This window comes from Gopherus evgoodei, chromosome 3 (genome assembly GCF_007399415.2).
Source record: "Gopherus evgoodei ecotype Sinaloan lineage chromosome 3, rGopEvg1_v1.p, whole genome shotgun sequence".
In the NCBI taxonomy this organism is placed as follows: domain Eukaryota; kingdom Metazoa; phylum Chordata; order Testudines; family Testudinidae; genus Gopherus; species Gopherus evgoodei.
In genome coordinates this window covers 38,131,278-38,150,064 of record NC_044324.1, presented here as the reverse complement: position 1 = coordinate 38,150,064, position 18,787 = coordinate 38,131,278, and the positions used below count along the sequence as shown (strand labels likewise).

The following is an 18,787-nucleotide window of genomic DNA, read 5'->3' as shown; positions in this document are numbered from 1 at the left end:
CCAAAAAATGGCATATTTTGATAAATCCAACTTAAACTCCACTTTTCAAATATTCAACAAGGGACAGAACTGTATCAAGTGTAAAATTAGATGTGTGTTTCAGCAAAAGGAGAGGAATGTAATAAAATAATTTTTAACTATATTTGACAAGATGCACATTAAAATACATCACATACAGATTCTCTCGATAGTAGGTAAATCCTATAAAAGGCAGCTGGTTTCCCACAAAGGCTTTGGGGATTGGAAAGGTTTCCACGTCTCCTTTGTCATCCTCAACGTCATCAAAATTACTGCTGTCTATGTCACTGCTAAGCTCAGGTACAACAGGAGCAGCAGCTACAAAGGAAAAAATGGTCAGCTTCATGGTAAGAGTCAATATCCTGTTATGGATATCTCAACACACTATATAATGAAAGGCAGATATGGCATACAGTAATTTCATCATTTAATTTATATTATTTATCACATAGCAGATTCATTAATATCTCTAGATTAATAAAATAATTTTCTTTCTATACCCACATCTGACAAAGTAAATATTTTGAAATGATCTGTTACCATGCAATACAAAGAAAATAACAAAAAAAAAAAAAATCAGTTTGCTGAGGCAGGCAGTTTTTACTGCACAAAACATACATTTTCTAAAGCATCCGGATTTAGGTCAGATATTTAATCCCAATTTTAGCTTAACTATATTAAGAAGCTTCAATAAGTGCATCTGATTACAGAAGTTTTGACTAAATGGTAAACTGAAAGAAGCTACATTTTTGCCAGGGGCAATCAAATTCTATGAACTTAAACTATTCAAAGTGGTAGGCTAGACTGTACTCATACAAACTTATACAACTTCAGGAGGTAAGTAAGTTAGGAAAGTACAACTGACTATGTAGTCATGTGTTAAAATAATATCATCAAACTCTGCTGTTCAAACAAATGCTCTCTCTATATATTTACAGCATGGCAAAAAGACAAAAAGGGGTATTTATGAACCCATATTGAAATATATTTTACTATAAACAAGAAAAATAGTAAGAAAAACAGCTTGAGACACAAGACTCCTTGAGAGAGAAAAAATTCACTTAACAGTTTTGTACAGTAAAAAATATTTTAAGTGTTTTACATTTTTCATTTCACACAGTTAATCAACAGTAGCTGTTTATGCAAATATTGAACACGTTAAAAATATAAACTACAGTTCACTTACTCTCTCGAATGTTATCCCAGTTCCATTGATCGCTCTTAAAGAAAGGGTGCTGTTTAATTTCTTCTACCCCACTTCTCCCAAGTCGCACCTCCCTAAACATAGCAATTAACCCAAATTCACATTAGAAAAATCAGTACTCCATTTTTGTTAAGTAACTTCTGACTTGCACTTAAGTGCACAGAGACTTTAAACAAAATTAAGGTTCAAAGAGATGTGGACAGTCAATGTAATTCAGGCTAACTTTGATTAAAATCAACTCATCTGTCGTTTTTCATATTAAAAATGCTCCCAGTTTCTTAGCAGGCACTCTCTCTGCACGTTCGAAAATGGCTAGAATTCTGAATCTGCCACGTGTGGAGTAAAACATTTTTCCATCTAGATTTTGTGTAGAAAGGGAGCACACAGGCACAAGTTTTAAATAAAAAAAAAATAACTGCAAACTTAGAAAGTCTGCCAAACCACATGACAAACCTTAGGACGCAAATGAAGGGAAGTCTGGCTTAGTACACAGAACGGTTATTCAAAATCCCAGTGAAATAAATATTTCAAAACTTCTATCCTCCTCCCCTAAAAAATAACCCTTACATGCCATTTGCTTAAATTTGCAATGAAGTCATCAGGTGGCAAGTTTTAGAAGGGACAACAAACTTATTCTTTATATAAGACTATCTTTTAAGATAGCTCTCAGAACATAAAAACAGCTTATGGACTTGAACAAATAAGTCACATGATAGATGCTCATTCCTTCTTGTCACTTTAAGTGCTTCAGTAGCGATCATGTATACAGAAAGAGGGCATCTGTTTTAAATAAATCCCCGAAGCACATATTTAATATAAACAGGAAGATGTACACACATGGGGGAAGTACTCCTAGACACTTTTATATTATTAAACTCTTCTCATATACCTCCTCTCCACCTTTCAGTCATCCTAGGTCTTGAACAAGACAAATCCCTACTAAAGCAGCTCTTTCATGAATGATATTTCTTTAGCTGCATGAGATCTTGCTCAACAGACCACACAGTCCCCTCTTTGAAATACAGAACTAGTATATACCACCAGACACATATTTCTTTATTTAGGTGTTGTTTTTTAAATCAATCATTCTACACAGTCAGTTACTGGGCTAGATTCTCCACTGTGACCAAGTTCTGTTCAGCACTAGGGAGTATGAGGGCACCAGGGAATTAGTTATCCTTCTAATTCTGTACTGTGTAGCTCTTGTGGTCATTACAGCATCTCCTAGACTGTCCTAGTACATGGCACTGGAGGATGAGCATAACAGAGCATAGGTGAGAGGGAGGTGGAGGTGGCTGAGGAGCAAGAACAAGCTACATCAGCTTAATACCAGTGAGGAGTTCTACTACACAAGAGGAAATCTCATCTAGGGCCTGGTCCACACTACAGCGTTAAATCGATTTAAACAGCGTTAAATCGATTTAACGCTGTACCCGTCCACACTACAAGGCACTTAAAATCAATTTTAAGGGGTCTTAAAATCGATTTCTGTGCTCCTGCTCAACGAGAGGAGTAACCCTAAAATCGATATTACTATATCGATTTAGGGTTAGTGTGGACGGAAATCGAAGTTATTGGTCCCATTCTTTTACTGAGCTACCCACAGTGCACCGCTCCGGAAATCGATGGTAGCCTGGGACCATGGACGCACACCACCGAAGTAATGTGCCCTAGTGTGGACGCGTAAAATCGATTTTACAAAACCTGTTTTATAAAATCGATTTTATTAATTTCGATTTTACTCTGTAGCATGGACATGGCCTAGCAGTTTACATCCAGAATCATTCCCCTTTCTGGGGAATTAGCTATACTTGTAAATTCTTACCTAAAAAATGGATTTAAATAAGCATATGAATCTCTTCTAAGAAAACTGGAATAACTCTCTGCATAAAATTCTCTATTTGTGATAATGTATTGTTTTTATAATTATTTACTGAGCGCTAACGACATGCTCAGTGCTTAATGAATGCAAGACAAATCGGTCCCTGACTCTCAAGGAACTTACAATGTATTTCAAACATTGTTACTGTATTTTGGATCTTGTTTGTATAGCACTAGGGAAGATTTTCTTTGCGGCAATTTTGAATTCTTAGGAAGAGTGTGGACAATGTAGTTATTGTTACATAAGTACGCATAAAAACACTAGTTTTAGTTAAACATAACATAGAGCTTGCAAAACAGTCAGCCACTAGAAAGCAGGAGATAATGTTAATGTCTCACAAAATGAGAATGATTTAGATAGCACAATTAAGGGAAAGGAATCCATTGTTCTAGGATACCGTGTGTTTGTACTCACTATAAGAGAGATTGTACAAATATAGTAGACGCACCTACCTGTCAGTTAAAAAGTCACAGATGAGGTTCTTTGCATGCTTAGAGATTTCCACATCATCTGGGAAGCTTAATGAATTCTTGTGATCCATGATTTTACTATACGTTCCTACCAAGGAGTCTGCATAAAATGGAGTGTCCCCTAAAATAAAACATGCATAAATGTTAAGATTTTAAATTTAAAATTTAAGTATTTTAAGATAAAACAGAGAAAGAGGAAAGCAGACCTATAAATTATAAAGTTCAGGCTTATTCTGAAAAGTAGCTCTATAAAAATGGGATTGGTTGATCCATGCTCACTGTATCTCTTTTTTTTTTTTAAATCACATGTACTCTGTTTACAACAAAAACTTTTTTCACCCTAAATACCCGCACTACAAACCAAGCCTATGCCCAGGGGAATCAAGCTAGGATATTTCTACCATCATTACTGAAGTTTCTGCACACCAAAACAGATCTGTCATACTCATACAGTGTCTTTCAATTATGCCATCAGTGACACCTTTGTAAATCCACTAATTTCAAGGGACTTGGATAGGAGTAATTGATTGGAACCATTAAACAGTTCAGTTGATGCATATTATGGAATAGAATTCACAATTAATTCTTAGTGGGGTCAGTTCTTCACTTCTAAGGGTATGGCTACACTTGAAATTTCAAAGCGCTGCCATGCGGGGGCGCTGCCGTGGCAGCGCTTTGAAGCGTGAGTGTAGTCAGAGCGCCAGCGCTGAGAGAGAGAGCTCTCCCAGCGCTGCACGTAAACCACATCCCTTACGGGTGTAGCTTGCAGCACTGGGAGCCGCGCTCCCAGCGCTGCAGTACTGATTACACTGAGGCTTTACAGCGCTGTATCTTGCAATGCTCAGGGGGGTGTTTTTTCACACCCCTGAGCGCGAAAGTTGCAGCGCTGTAAAGTGCCAGTGTAGCCATGGCCTAACAAGAACAAACAGCACTCAAAATGTATTTGTCACCAAAGTGATCAGCTAACACTCTGAATATGCAAAAAGAACAGATCCATTGACCAAGAAGTGGCCATTTTTACATAATTCTCTTTCAGAGTTGAAACACACTTTAATGAAAAAGAAACCTGAGGAATATGTTTAGTGACTAAGTTACCTATTTTGTCCCTCAGCAGAAAAACATTCAGCAGAAAAAAAAAGCATTCTGATTTAACAGACTCAATAAATTATCAGCAATTAGAACATTTTCACCATGTGGAAGGTGTATTAGTCTCTACAAACTAATACACAGAAGCCATTTTGCTCTTGAGGAGGATATAAAAGAGAACCAATACAAGTAGGCTTCAAGAAAGAAAACAAATTAATTGACACTAATGTACATGCTAAACTCTCAGGCCATGTCTACATCTAAAATTTTGCAGCGCTGGTTGTTACAGCTGTATTAGTACAGCTGTATAGGGCCAGCGCTGCAGAGTGGCCACACTTACAGCAACCAGCGCTGCAAGTGGTGTTAGATGTGGCCACACTGCAGCGCTGTTGGACGGCTTCAATGGGGGTTCGGGGAACGAGAGAGCAAACCGGGAAAGGAGACCAGCTTCGCCGCGGTTTGCTCTCGCGTTCCCCGAACCACCCTGCAAACCGCAGGGAAGGAGACCTGCTTGCTCGGGGGTTCGGAGAACGAGAGAGCAAACCAGGAAAGGAGACCAGCTTCGCCGCGGTTTGCTCTCGCGTTCCCCGAACCACCCAGCAAACCGCAGGGAAGGAGACCTGCTTGCTCGGGGGTTCGGGGAACGAGAGAGCAAGCCGGGGAAGGAGACCAGCTTGATTACCAGAGGCTTCCTCAGGTATGCTGGGATACCTGCTTATTCCACGGAGGTCAAGAAAAGCGCTGGTAAGTGTCTATACTTGATTACGCGCTGGATCACCAGCGCTGGATCCTCTACATCCGAGACAAAACGGGAGTACGGCCAGCGCTGCAAACAGGGAGTTGCAGCGCTGGTGGTGCCCTGCAGATGTGTACACCTCCTAAGTTGCAGCGCTCTAACTCCCTCACCAGCGCTGCAACTTTCTGATGTAGACAAGCCCTCAGACTCTGCTGTGACCTCCCAACTAGTCCTCATTTGGTTCCTACAGAAATCATCTATCAGATGCACAGATTCCATGGTCTACCAATGCTCCCTCCTCCTTCACTCTAAAAGGGTCTTTTCTCCTCTTTTCTCTTCAGCACCATCATAAAAGGCTCCTATCAAGGCCATTCATCACAACCCTAGTAACCCCTCAACTAAGGCAATCCCTCTCTTGGCAGCTCAATTCTCTGCTTTCCAACTACTACTTCAGCTTTGCATCTAATGTACAATAAAATGTAATACGATTTCATTTGGTGTAGCACCTTTCATATAAACTGTAACCCAAAATGCTCCACAGCCTTATTTTAAATATAAATTAAAATTGATGAACTCAGAAGCAGAGCTATGAAGAAATAGAGCCAAGAGAGAACAGATATTTTCAGCTGAAATTTGAAATAAGGAAATCAACAAGGCCAGGAGATTCAACAGCTGTTCCTGACTGCAAGAGCTGCAAAGGATTGTGTTAAAAAAAAAAGTGTCCAGAGTTATATTAGCAGAAAGAATGGAGAGCAATAGAAAGAAGGATAGTTTGACAAACTAAAGCAAGTCTGCTGCAGTGTTCCCTCTAATTTTTCCTCACCCATGTGCAGAATGAATTTTGTTATGTGCACCAATATGGAAGTGATGTGTGACATGTCACCTTTATATTGGTGCACATAACAAAATTCTTGTGGTGGGGGTGGGGCCAAGGGGTTTAGCATGTGGGAGGGGGCTCAGGGCTGGGTCCAGGGATAAGGGGCTCAGGGCTGGGGTGCAGGCTCTGGGATGGGGCCAGGGATGAAGGGTTTGGGGTGCAAGAGGGTGCTCCGGGGCTATGGCGGGGAGAGAGGATTCTCCCCAGTTCTCTCTCCTCATAGCATCTGCGGGGGTGGGGGTGCAGCAGGTTGGGGGCCGGGCTAGGTTGGGGCTACGTGAGAGGCATCTCTTCCCTAGCCTCAGCATGTCCAGGGCTGGGTTGGGGCTGAGGGAGAGGCACCTCTCCCCGTGCTGTGGCAGGTCCCGGCTGGGAAGGTTCCCGGAGCACCTGCGCGGCACTAAATAGGCTGCTGCGCTGCTGCACAGTTTACAGAGAACTTAGGTCTACTGAGGTATTTAAAACAGAAAATGTAATTTTGAACTGGATCCTAAAATTAATGAGGTAGCACTAGAGTGGTTTTAAGATGGGGATGATATAGCTGAACTTTGTGTGCGTGAGAAGGCAAACAGCTATAGTCTGCATATCCTTGACGGGACTTGGCGGTGAAAAGAAGCAATCTGCAATAGTCCAGGCAAGAAGAGAGGAAAGTATGGATGCGGACTTCAGTGAAGTTGGACTTCAGTCAGTATTGTACATGGGCAATGTTGCTGAAATGTTGAGAAGAACATTTACAAATAATATAGATGCAGGAGAAGTAAATTAGAGAGAAGCAAGATGTCAATTATATGTATTGTCGGGTTCAAGTCAAAGAGGCAGATTGATGATGCTCTTATTTAAGAGAAAACACTTATATGTGTAAACATTTAGTTGAATAAAGTTGAGCCACAACTCAGTATAAGGAGAGAGCATGCACAAGCAGGAGTCATTGAAAGGTATCAAAAAGTAGACGTAGTTGAGTATCATGACTGTAAAGTAGTTAAAGGCTGAAACAAGATGTCTGAGGAGAAAGTAGATGGAAAAAGCAAACTGACAATCAAACTATTGTGAGATACAAAGGAGCAGGAACGATAGTGTAGAGAGATGGAGCAGTCATCAGCAACCAAAAAAAACTGGTTATACAAACAACAGTGGATCCAGGACAGGAGGGGGAAAGGGAGGCTCATGTAACTACCATATTAAGTTAATGCTGGGAGACAAAATGATCCACACTGTCAAAGCCTTAACTAAGGTCATGAAGAATGAATAGAGAAAAGGAAATATCAGCAGTAACGGCAGAGGAACTATAACCAGGTTAAAACCTAAACAGAAACAGTTATATCATTCCCAGGAGAGGAGATGGGAGAACAGAAAAAATCTAAGGGGAAAAAGGAGTTCAGAAGAGCTGGCAGTTTATCAAGGAGACAATACTGAAGGAAGAACTGCAAACTATCCTGATATGAAGGAAAGATATTAAAAAGCCAGTACAGCTGCATCAGAAGCTCTTCAAAAAGGAATCCTACAAGAAACAGAAACATGGACACATTGCCAAGGATGATCACAAAAGAATAGCAAAAAAAAAAAAAAAAGGGACAAAATACAGAAAGGCTAAGGCACAAAATGAGTTACACCTAACAAGCGCCATGTAAGGCAATAAAAGAGAAAGATAAAAGAAAGTGAAGGTCTACTACATAGCAGGGAAGAAGAAATAATAATGGACACCACCAAGAAGGCTGAGACATTTAATGCCTATTTTGTTTCAGTCTTCTCTAAGAAAGAGAAGAGAATTGTATCCAGATGCTTAATACAATTAATATTAACAAAGCGTGGGGAGGGGCACAAACCATAGGGAAATGAAAAGTTAAAGAATATTTAGGTAAGTCAGATATATTCAAGTGGGCAGACTTTAATAAAATTCACACTAAGAGGTTCAAGCCTTAAAGGTAATAGGTGAAGCAATCCCGGAATCATTAGTGATTGCCTTGGAGTGCTCATAGGGAATGACTACACTGTAATTACACACTTGATGCTGGCCCTTGTCAGTTGACTAGGGCTCCCAGGACTTGGGCTATGGAGCTGTTTAATTGAGGTGTAGACGTTCTGGCTTGAGCTGCAGCCCGAGCTCTGGGACCCTCCGATCCTGCAAGGCCCTGGACTCTGGGTTCCAGCCCAAGTCCAGATGTCTACATTGAAATTAAACAGCCTCGCAAGCCAGAGTCAGCTGGCATAGGCCAGCTGCAGGTTTTCAGTTGCAGTGGAGACATAACCATAGAGGAAAGGTGAGGTTCCAGAGGACTGGAGAAAGACTAACATAGTACTATCTTCAAAAAGGAGAACAAAGAGGACCCAGGTAATAATAGACCAGCCAAACTAACTCTGATACCTGGAAAGATACTGGAGCAATTTATTAAACAATTTATAAGCACCTAGAGCAGTGGTCCCCAACATTTTTGTCTGGTGGGTGCCAGACAAAGGACCGTGGCGGCGGTCGAGCACCCGCCGAAATGTCGCCGAATTTCTGCGGCATTTCGGCGGTGCAGCCTCTCGATGACGTCACTTGTCAGCGACAAGTGGCGTCATCGAGAGGTGTTGCTGCCGAAATGCTGCAGAAATTCGGGGGCAACGCCTCTCGATGACGCCGCTTGTCGCTGGCAAGCAGCGTCATCAAGAGGCGTCGCCACCAAAATGCCGCAGAAATTTGGCAGCATTTCGGCGGGTGCTCCACTGCCGGCCAGGACACGGGCATATTTAGATGCGCCCGCGGGCACCACGTTGGGGATCCCTGAGCTAGAGGATAATAAGGTGATAAGTAATAGCCAACATGGATTTGTCAAGAACAAATCATACCAACCCAACCAAGTTTCCTTCTTTGATAGGGCTAGTGGATGGATGGGATTTTAGTAAAGCTTTTAACACCATCTCATATTACAGTCTTATAAGCAAATAAAATGATTCGGGGTTTGGAGAGGGTCTCATATGAGGAAAGATTAAAGAGGTTAGGATTCTTCAGCTTGGAGGAGGAGGGGGGGGATATGATAGAGGTATATAAAATCATGAGTGATGTGGAGAAAGTGGATAAGGAAAAGTTATTTACTTATTCCCATAATACAAGAACTAGGGTGTCACCAAATGAAATTAATAGGCAGTAGGTTTAAAACAAATAAAAGGAAGTTCTTCACGCAGCGCACAGTCAACCTGTGGAACTCTTTACCTGAGGAGGTTGTGAAGGCTAGAACTATAACAGCGTCTAAAAGAGAACTGGATAAATTCATGACGGTTAAGTCCATAAATGGCTATTAGTCAGGACAGGTAAGGAAAGGTGTCCCTAGCCTCTGTTTGTCAGAGGATGGAGATGGATGGCAGGAGAGAGATCACCTGATCACTGCCTGTTAGGTTCACTCCCTCTGGGGCACCTGGCATTGGCCGCTGTCGGTAGACAGGATACTGGGCTAGATGGACCTTTGGTCTGACCCAGTACGACCGTTCTTATGTTCTAAGCAAACTACGGAAATGTGGTCTAGATCAAATTGTTGAAAGGTGTGTGCACAACTGGTTGAAAGACCAAGATATCAGTGGTTTCCTGTCACACTGGGAGGACTTATCTAGTGGGATCCTACAGGGTGTATTCTGGTCTAGTACTATTCAATAGTTTCATTAATGAATTGGAGAAAGGAGTGAAGAGGATGCTTATAAATCTGCAGAAGACACCATGCTAGGAAGGGTTGCAAGCACTTTTGAATTCTAATCCTGTCCTCCAAACAACCTGGATAAATTGGATAATTGGTCTGAAACCAAAAGATGAAATTCAATAAAGACAATTCAAATTACTACACTTAGGAAGGAATAATCAAATGCACAAATACAAAATGGGAAATAATTGGCTAGGCAGTTGTACTGCAGAAAAGGATCTCAGGGAACTGAATACAAGTCAACAACATGATGCAGCTATGAAAAGAAGGCTAATATCATTCTTGGATGCATTAATAGGAGTGTCATACAGAAGACCTGGGAGGTAACTGTCCTGCTCTACTTAGTACAGATAAGGCCTCAGACGACTACTGTGTCCAGTTTTGGGTGCCACACTTAAAGAAGGATTTGGACAAATTCGAGTGTCCAGAGGAGAGCAGCAAAAATGATAAAAGGTTTATAAAACCTGACTTATGAGGAAAGGGTAAAAAAAACTGGCATGTTTTCTTCTTTAGAAAATAAGACTTTGAGGAATCTGATAACAGTCTTCAAATACGTTATGGGCTGTTACATAAAGGACGGTGTTCAATTGTTCTCCATGTCCACTGAAGGTAGGACAAGAAGTAAACAGCTTAATCTGCAGCAAGGGAGATTTAGGTTAGATATTAGGAAAAACTCTCTCACTATCAGGGTGATTAAGTACTAGAATTGGTTACCAAGGGATGTTGTTGAAACTCAGCCATTAGAGGATTTTAATAACAGGTTAGACAAATGCCTGTCATGGATGGTCTAGGTATACTTGGTCCTGCCTCTGTGCAGGGAGAATCTCGAGGTCCCTTTCAACCCTATATTTCCATGGTTCCAAAAGACGCACTGAACCAAACAGGAAAGAAGCAAAGAGAATAGCATGCAGAAGAGAAGGAAATGAGGTTGAGGACTAAGGGGGTGGAGGGATTAATAGAGATGGAGAAATGTGGTAATTAGAAGCATCACAAACAAGATGGGCCATAGGAGAGGAAAATATATACAAAGCATGAAGTATCATTAATTCTCCCAAATGAAACCCCACATTATAGGAAAAAAATGAGCTAGTGAGTCCCTCAACGATAAAAACTCAGATTCTCAAAATACTGGTGTTCCCCACATTTCATTTGATAGTGTACTGGAGGAGAGAAAAGAGGTCCCAACCACAAAATAGAAATGAAAATGATGTTCTGTCATGGCACTACAGGACAGACTTAACACATTAACTATTAAAGTACATTGATTAAATTGTTCCTGGGATGCAACTTAGTAATTAGCCTTCATTAGTCAAATTCTCTTCATCCTCAGAGGAACTAAAATTTCAATGACTGCAGACGTGGAAGGAGCTTTCCTGCCCCAGAACCTTAGAAATATATTTGTTCCTGCAGTGTTCCCAGAACATGCTGGTATGGATAGTGAAGAATCATGCTCAGTTCCAGACTCCTCACTAGTGCTCGGATACTAGACTATAAGGCTGGTTTACAACCTGGGATGGCTAGGGTCCTCTATAATGGCTCTAATATTCAAATACATTACATGTCCTAATGGTCCATGTTACATGTACAATGGAAAATCCTGACTGGAGAGTACAAGAATTAGCCAAAAGCAGAAGCAATCACAGCCTGAACTGTCTTGATGCACCCATATGTCTTACTTGTTGCTATATAAGGATAATTGAATCTCAAAAGTTCTTGAACAGAAGTTTCCGGGGGGCGGGGGGGGAATTAATGAATTAAATTATTACTTACCAACAAGCATCTCAAAGAGAAAAACTCCTACAGACCACCAATCGCACTCCCGTCCATAGCAGCCATCACCTCCTTGTGACTTCAAGACTTCAGGTGATATGTAGTCAGGTGTTCCAACAGCTGTATCACAGCGCACCATACCAGTCTATGTAATTGCAAAAAATTGCAATTAATCCATTTAATTGAAACAATACAATAAACAGAGTACTTCACCAAAATTAAAATTAACCCATTTATGTTATTTTGAGAAAAACATGTCCCAAAGTAAGTAGTTTGGGAAACATTTAAGGCCTCCAAAAGTTCTTATTCTAGAAGTGGTTTCTGACAAAATGATTATTCCTGGTAACTCCTTCATCGGACGCATAGAATGGAACATATAGTGAGGAGATATATATACATACAGAGAACATGAAAAGGTGGGAGTTGCCCAACCTACTTAGCCTCATTCTATGCATCTGATGAAGTTGGCTGTAGCCCACAAAAACTTATGCTCAAATAAATTTGTTAGTCTCCAAGGTGCCACAAGTACTCCTGTTCTTTTTCCAGATTAATGGGATCCCCAGTTCGAACTGCTGGTGACTTGCTCCCTTCTCAACTTGTCATGGAAGGCAGCCTTCCTGGTCACCATCACATCAGCCAGGAGAGTATCAGAGTTAAAGGCCTTTACCTCCGATACATCCTACATAGTCTTCCACAAGGACAAGGTACAACTCAGACCTCACACGGCCTTTCTCCCTAAGGTAGTGTCACAATTTCATAGTAGCCAAGACATTTTTCTACCTGTCTTCTACCCCAAGCCCCACAAGAGTACCCAAGAGCAAAGGCTGCAGTCATTGGATGTTTGGCAGGTTTTAGCATTCTACATCAAGTGCACAAAGCTGTTCAGGAGGTCGAACCAGCTGTTCGTGGCAGTGGCAGACCGAATGAAAGGACTCCTGGTCTCATCTCAAAGATTATCTTCCTGGATCATGGCCTGTATCTGCATGTTATGAGTGGCTAAGGTCCCAGCCCCCCCTCTTAAGGCTCTTCCACAAGGGCACAAGCTTCATCAGCTGCGTTCCTTGCCCAGGTCCTGATACAGGAAATCCGTAGGGCAGCGTGCACACCCGACTGGAATTGATGTGAACAAGCATTCGAAGAAGAACAATAAGATTCCTCCTTTCCAACCCCCTCAAATCCATGCCGCTATTTTTCTGGGCTCTTTATATATATGAACTATGAATACACACTACTGGTAAAGAAACTCAGAGCTAGAAAAGAAAAATGGGTGCTAGGGAGGCATGTTTTACAGAAGTCATCCTGCAAACATCAATATATTTTTACAACGGGGACGTCCTCAGGATTTGGAGACATTCCAGAACTATGTTCCTGTGTCTGATTCTACAGCTTCTTATATAAAATATTTCCTCCATTCCATTCAGTCTGAGACCATCTAAGCCAATAAAGACTTAAACTTTAAAGTATTTAAAAAAAAAAACCACCCTAACTTCTAGGGGTCAGATAGTAGTTCAGTCTTGATTCCCAATCCAATCCTGGAGTTTCTGCTGCAATTACTTACACGAATGCGAACACTTCAGACTTTAGAAAGGAATTAAAAGTCTTATTACAGTTTAATTTCCTTAGTAGAAAAAACATATGAGTAATCTTATGGTTACTATTTTTGTACCCCCCAAAGAAATTACTGATAGGTCCCCTCAACTTTGTGGGTCAGTATAATTTCATACATATTACTGTTTTACTATTAGCTCTGATTAACAATAGAGCTTTACAATGCTCTCAGCTGTCTTTGTTCACCAATCCTTTAAAATATACTGCTGAACTAGTATTCTTTTGGTTCAAAATCAGGAACCCTTTAAAAATAAGCATAGCATAAAAATGGTTACTGACCTTCCATAACTGTTGCTCTTCAAGATGTGATGCTCACGTCCATTCCACATTAGGTATGTACACGCTGCGTGTACCATTGCTGTAGATTTTTCCCTCAGTGGTATCCATTGAGTCAGCTCCAGTGCCTTCTGGTGCCCCACACTTATGCGCCAGTATAAGGGGCGCCGCCAACCCCACACCATCTCAGTTTCTTCTTGCCAGTTAACTCTGACAGAGGGGTAGGAGGGTGGGTGATGGAATGAATATGAGCAATACATCTCAAAGAACAATAGTTACTGAAGGTCAGTAACTGTTTTCTCTTCTTCGAGTGCCTGCTCACGTCCATTCCACATTTGGTGACTCTCGAGCAGTACTCAAGGCAGTGGGCTCAGAGTTCATGCAGAAGAGGACTGCAACTCTGCTCTCCTGAACCTCACGTCGTCATGAGACTGTTGGGTGATGGCATTGTGGGATGAGAAGGTATGCATTGATGACCAGGTTGCAGCCCTGCAGATGTCTTAGATTGGATTGCTTTCAGTAATCTCAAATACAGGAGGTTATCGAGGATGATAGTCTCTGGGCTGAAACTAGTAGGCCTTTCATTCTCTCTCTGCGATTGCCACAAAAGAGTTGTGTGAATCTGTGGAATGGTTTAGTCCTCTCAAGGTAGAAGGCAAGGAGATACCTAACATCCAATGAGTGAAGCCACTGATCTTCTGAATTCTTGTGAGGCTTCGCAAAGAAGACTAGCAGTAAAATGCCCTGGTTGCTATGGAACAGCAAAACTTTGGCAGAAAGGCTGCATGGGGGTGCAGCTGGACCTTCTTTTTGAAGAACAAGGTGTACTGTGGTTCTGATGTCAGGATCCTGATTTCAGAGACCCATCTAGCTGAGGTAAACACTACCAGGAAGGTGACCTTCCAGGAGAGAAGCAACAGAGAGCACAATGCTAGCAGCTCAAAGGGAGGGCCCATGAGTTTTGATTGGATACGTCTAGCAGTGTACCAAATCAGTGTTGGTGCAGCCATGCCAGGGCTATAAGAATAACTCTCACCTTGTCTCGATTGACTTTCAGAAGCACCTTGTGAACCAGAGGAACTGATAGAAATGCGTAGAATAAGAGCTCTGTCCATGGAAGCAGGAAGGCATGAGAGTTCAGGCTGTGCCCAATGCAGTGAGCAAAACTGATGGCACTTCCAGTTTTGCTTGGCTGCAAACTGGTCAACCTAGAGAGATTCCCCACCTTTAAAAGAGGAACCTGATGACCTCTGGGTAAAGGGACCACTCATGGTCAGAGGAGAAATACCTGCCTGAGGTAGTCTCCCAGGGCATTCCAGGCTTCCAGAAGATGAGAAGCATTGAGGTGGATGGAGTTCTTCATGCAGAAGTCCCATAGACAGATGGCCTCCTGACAGAAGGCGGAGGAGCATGCTCCTTCCTGCTTACTGATGGAGAACATGGCTATGGTGCTGTCAGTACCCGCATTAAAAAATTTAAAAAATTAAAAAAAAACTACCTTGCATGCGATCTGGGGAAGGAACACTTGGCAAGCCAAGCAGATGGCTCCAAGCTTCCAGACATTTATGTGCAAGGAAAGTTCTTCCTGGGACCATAGGCCCTGAGTTAATCAAGGTGGGCTCCCCAACCTAGGTTTGAAGGGTCCGAAACTAAGGACACTGATGGCTGGAGTGTGACAAAGGGAACGTCCGCCATTACCATCTGGGGGTCCTTCCACCAGTCAAGCGAGGCAAGGATTGGGGCTTGAACAGCAAGAACAGAGTCCAAGTAGTGACTGTTCAGAGAGTACATTGAAGCTAACCACGTCTGCAGAGGCCTGAGGCACAGCCTTGCGTGCCATAACATGTAAGTGCACGCGGCCATGTGTCCTAGTAGCTTGAGGAAAACCCAAGATGTTGTGATCAGTTAAGCCATGACCTTGGATATCAGGCCTGACAAAGTCTGGAATCACGCCCTTGGAAGGAATGCTCTGGCCTGAGTTGAGTCAAGCATTGCCATGATAAACTCTATTCTCTGTACTGTAATGAGTCAACTTCTGTTTGTTTACTAACAGGCCCAGTGCTTGGAAGGTGGCTTGGACTTTTCTTTTCTTTACTTGAGCCTCTGAATGACCCTTGATCAGCCAGTTGTTGAGATATGGGTAGACTAGAGTGCCCCGCCTTCTGAGAAAGGCAGCTACCACCACAATGTCTGTCGTAAAAACCCAGGAGGCTGAGGACTGGCCAAAAGGGAAAATGGTGAATTGGTAAGGAGTCTGGTTTATAATAAATCTGACAAATCTTCTGTGCCCATGGAAGATAGAAATGTGAAAATAAGTGTCCTTCAAGTTGAGGGTCCCTGGATCCAGGGAGGGAATGACTGAGGCCAGGGAGACCGTGCAGAACCTTAGTTTCTTGAGTTAATTCTTGAGGCGATGCAGATCCAGGATGGGGAAAAAGCCCGCCTGGGCCTTTAGGATTAGGAAATATCGAGAGTAAAATTTTCACTCTCAGTTTTCAAGGTACTCCTTCCATAGCCCCCACTGATATGAGGATCTGCAGCTCCTGGAGTAGGAGTTGCTTGTGAGAAGGGTCACTAAAGAGAGACAGGGATGAGGAGTGGATGAAAACTGCAGAGTATAACCATACACCACTGTACTTAGCACCAAGTGGCCTGATGTGATGTGGGAACATGCCAAACTGAAGTGAGAGTCAGTCCAAAAACACAGGAGGAGCAAGGATCCAAGGTGGAAACTGGTATAGCGCCCTCAGGCGCACCTTCTAAAAGCCTGCTTGGGTCCAACGGAGTAGCTATGCAACCCGGCAGCGAGATTGAGGTGGATGGGAGCAACTGATAGCGCTTGCAACCTCTGCCCTTTCTTTTGTACAGGTCCTGTCTCAGTGGTGGAGCCAAGAAATGGGCTGGCTGTTGAAGCCATACCTCTCCAAAGTGGGAGGGAGAAAAGACAGGGTCTGCCACAGGGCTCTGACCAGACTTATTACCAACTTGTAAATGGGCAGGGCCGCCTTAAATGGTGCTGCTGCATCTAGAACGTCAATGAGGCTGAGAGAGAGAATTCCTAGAGCTCCTCAGTCTCTAGCCCCAGATTAGCTGCTACCCGCTTCAGAAACTCCTGATGGGCTCTAAAGTCACCTTGCGGCAGTGAGCCACTCGGTCCCAATATGTTCTTGTCTGGGAGGGAGCAGGAGGAAGAAGAGGCCTCTACTGGAAGGCGAGGGCTTTTTTCTCATCTTCAGTTTTAATTACCTCCATGTAGCCCACGTCTTGTACATCAGTACTGGGAGTCGGTGTTCAGTGCGAAGCGGAGTGAAGCAGGATCCCACTCCTCAGAAGCAGCTGAGTATGACTAGTGAGAAGACGGACATGGTACTGAGGGAAACCCTCATGGGTTCCTGAATGGCCATTGCACAGGCCAATGTTTCCTAAACCGGGGTCATCGCTTGTGTAGGGAAAGCCCCTGGCGGGTTGGGATAGTTTGCTTACCTGCCGCGTCCTCAGGTCCGGCTGATTGCAGCTCCCACTGGCCGCGATTCACCGCTCCAGGCCAATGGGGGCTGCGGGAAGCAGTGGCCAGCATATCCCTTGGCCTGCACCGCTTCCCACAGCCCCTATTGGCCTGGAGCTGCGAACTACAGCCAGTGGGAGCCGCGATTGACCGGACCTGAGGACGTGGCAGGTAAACAAACTGGCCCGGCCCGCCAGGGGCTTTCCCTACACAAGCGGTGTCCCAAGTTTGGGAAACACTGGAATAGGCCATTGTCCATCTGGCCAGGTGCTAGTGGGGGCACTTACACTGAGGTCCAGCAGCACATAGGGCAGGTACCAGTGGTGGCTCTTGTGCTGGGTGTAGGGTTCCACCTAAGACTCAGACAACGAGTCCTCCGGAGATGACCAAGGGGAATGGATCTCCTCACTTCCGCCATCTGGTGCCGAAGGTCCGGAGACCAGTGGCTCAGGCAAGAGGAGTTAGTCCAGCAACCATCAGGGACAGTAACAAGGAACTGAGTGGGTGTGGGGCCAGTGGCACCCCATATACCGCCACACAGAGGGTGCTGGAGTCAACACGATGGATACCACTGAGGGAAAAATCTCCAGCAATAGTCCATGCTGTGCGCATGCACCTAACATGGTATGGGTATGAGCAAGCACTTGAAAAAGAAAAAGAAGTTAAGGGTTCATATTAAGCAGATCAAATGCTATTTTTACCTTATTTCAATTAAAAGTAAAACGAGGCCCATTATCACATTAAGTTTAGTCCCAGACGACTAAACAAATTTGGCTTACTGCAAGCAAAGTGTCAGTCAGGGTTCTGAATATCTATACAGGGAAAGGATCAGAGAATCTGTTCAGAGAATGGGAACCTGGAAAGCCTTATGGAATTTGTACAATGAAAGATGCAAATCCTGAAGGCATAAGACACCTAATATGTAGCCTAATAATATCAGTACAGATAGGGTGGTCCAATCGGACATTTACAGCTACAAGGTTCCATTATATTTTATTTATTTATTTGGATTTAACATTTAAAAGAACACTTATTCAAAAGCACCCTGAAAATAATCAGACTTACAGTAACAACCTGGCAACATATATAACTAATATAAAAATAAATTAACTCTGCCAGTCAGCAGCCTTACATAATCAAATTAAGTGTACATAAGCCATGCCGGTCCCAGGATATTAGAGAGACAAGGTGGGTGAGGTAATATCTTTTAATGGACCAACTGCTGAAGTTGGTCCACTAAAAGATATTACCTCAGTCATCTTGTCTCCCAAATAATCAAATTAAGATAGACAACCCATTTACCTGTGGAATAGAATCACTGTGGCATTAACAAAATGAAGTAACTAAATGATGCTAGAAATGAAGACTATTATACTTCTCAATAAGCTTATAAAATACCATATGAGGAAAACAGTACTTCAGGGTACATTTGCAGTTACTATAAAAAGATATTACTCAAAAATATATTACAAAAAAAATACTGGAGAAAAGAAGTTAAATAGGTTGCAAAGGAAGTAGAACATATTTTGTATGTATACACAAATTGTGTATGCAAATATATGCAAATTCTAGCACAACATAGCAGAAGAAAGCAGTAAAGTAGCATCCTTCAGGCCAAAATAAACTCCTGTTAAGTCAAAGCCGATAAAACAAAGGAACACCAATACTAAAATGTGAGAGAGACATT

The 18,787-nt window shown here is 42.7% G+C and overlaps 1 protein-coding gene across 6 annotated transcripts in view; it reads right to left on the bottom strand.

The window, feature by feature from the left end:
• ROCK2 (Rho associated coiled-coil containing protein kinase 2) overlaps nucleotides 1-18,787 on the bottom strand; it is a 167,470-nt gene that overhangs the window by 58,380 nt on the left and 90,303 nt on the right. For all 6 annotated transcript variants that reach the window (XR_003999485.1, XM_030555424.1, XM_030555423.1 and 3 more), the window contains exons 6-9: nucleotides 11,712-11,856; nucleotides 3,557-3,695; nucleotides 1,205-1,296; nucleotides 177-336 (exon numbers count right to left, since the gene is read on the bottom strand). Coding sequence is in view for 5 of the 6 variants with exons in the window: in XM_030555424.1 (XP_030411284.1) it covers nucleotides 177-336; nucleotides 1,205-1,296; nucleotides 3,557-3,695; nucleotides 11,712-11,856 (536 nt within the window). In the remaining variant the exon portion in view is untranslated. The remainder of the gene's footprint in view (nucleotides 1-176; nucleotides 337-1,204; nucleotides 1,297-3,556; nucleotides 3,696-11,711; nucleotides 11,857-18,787) is intronic.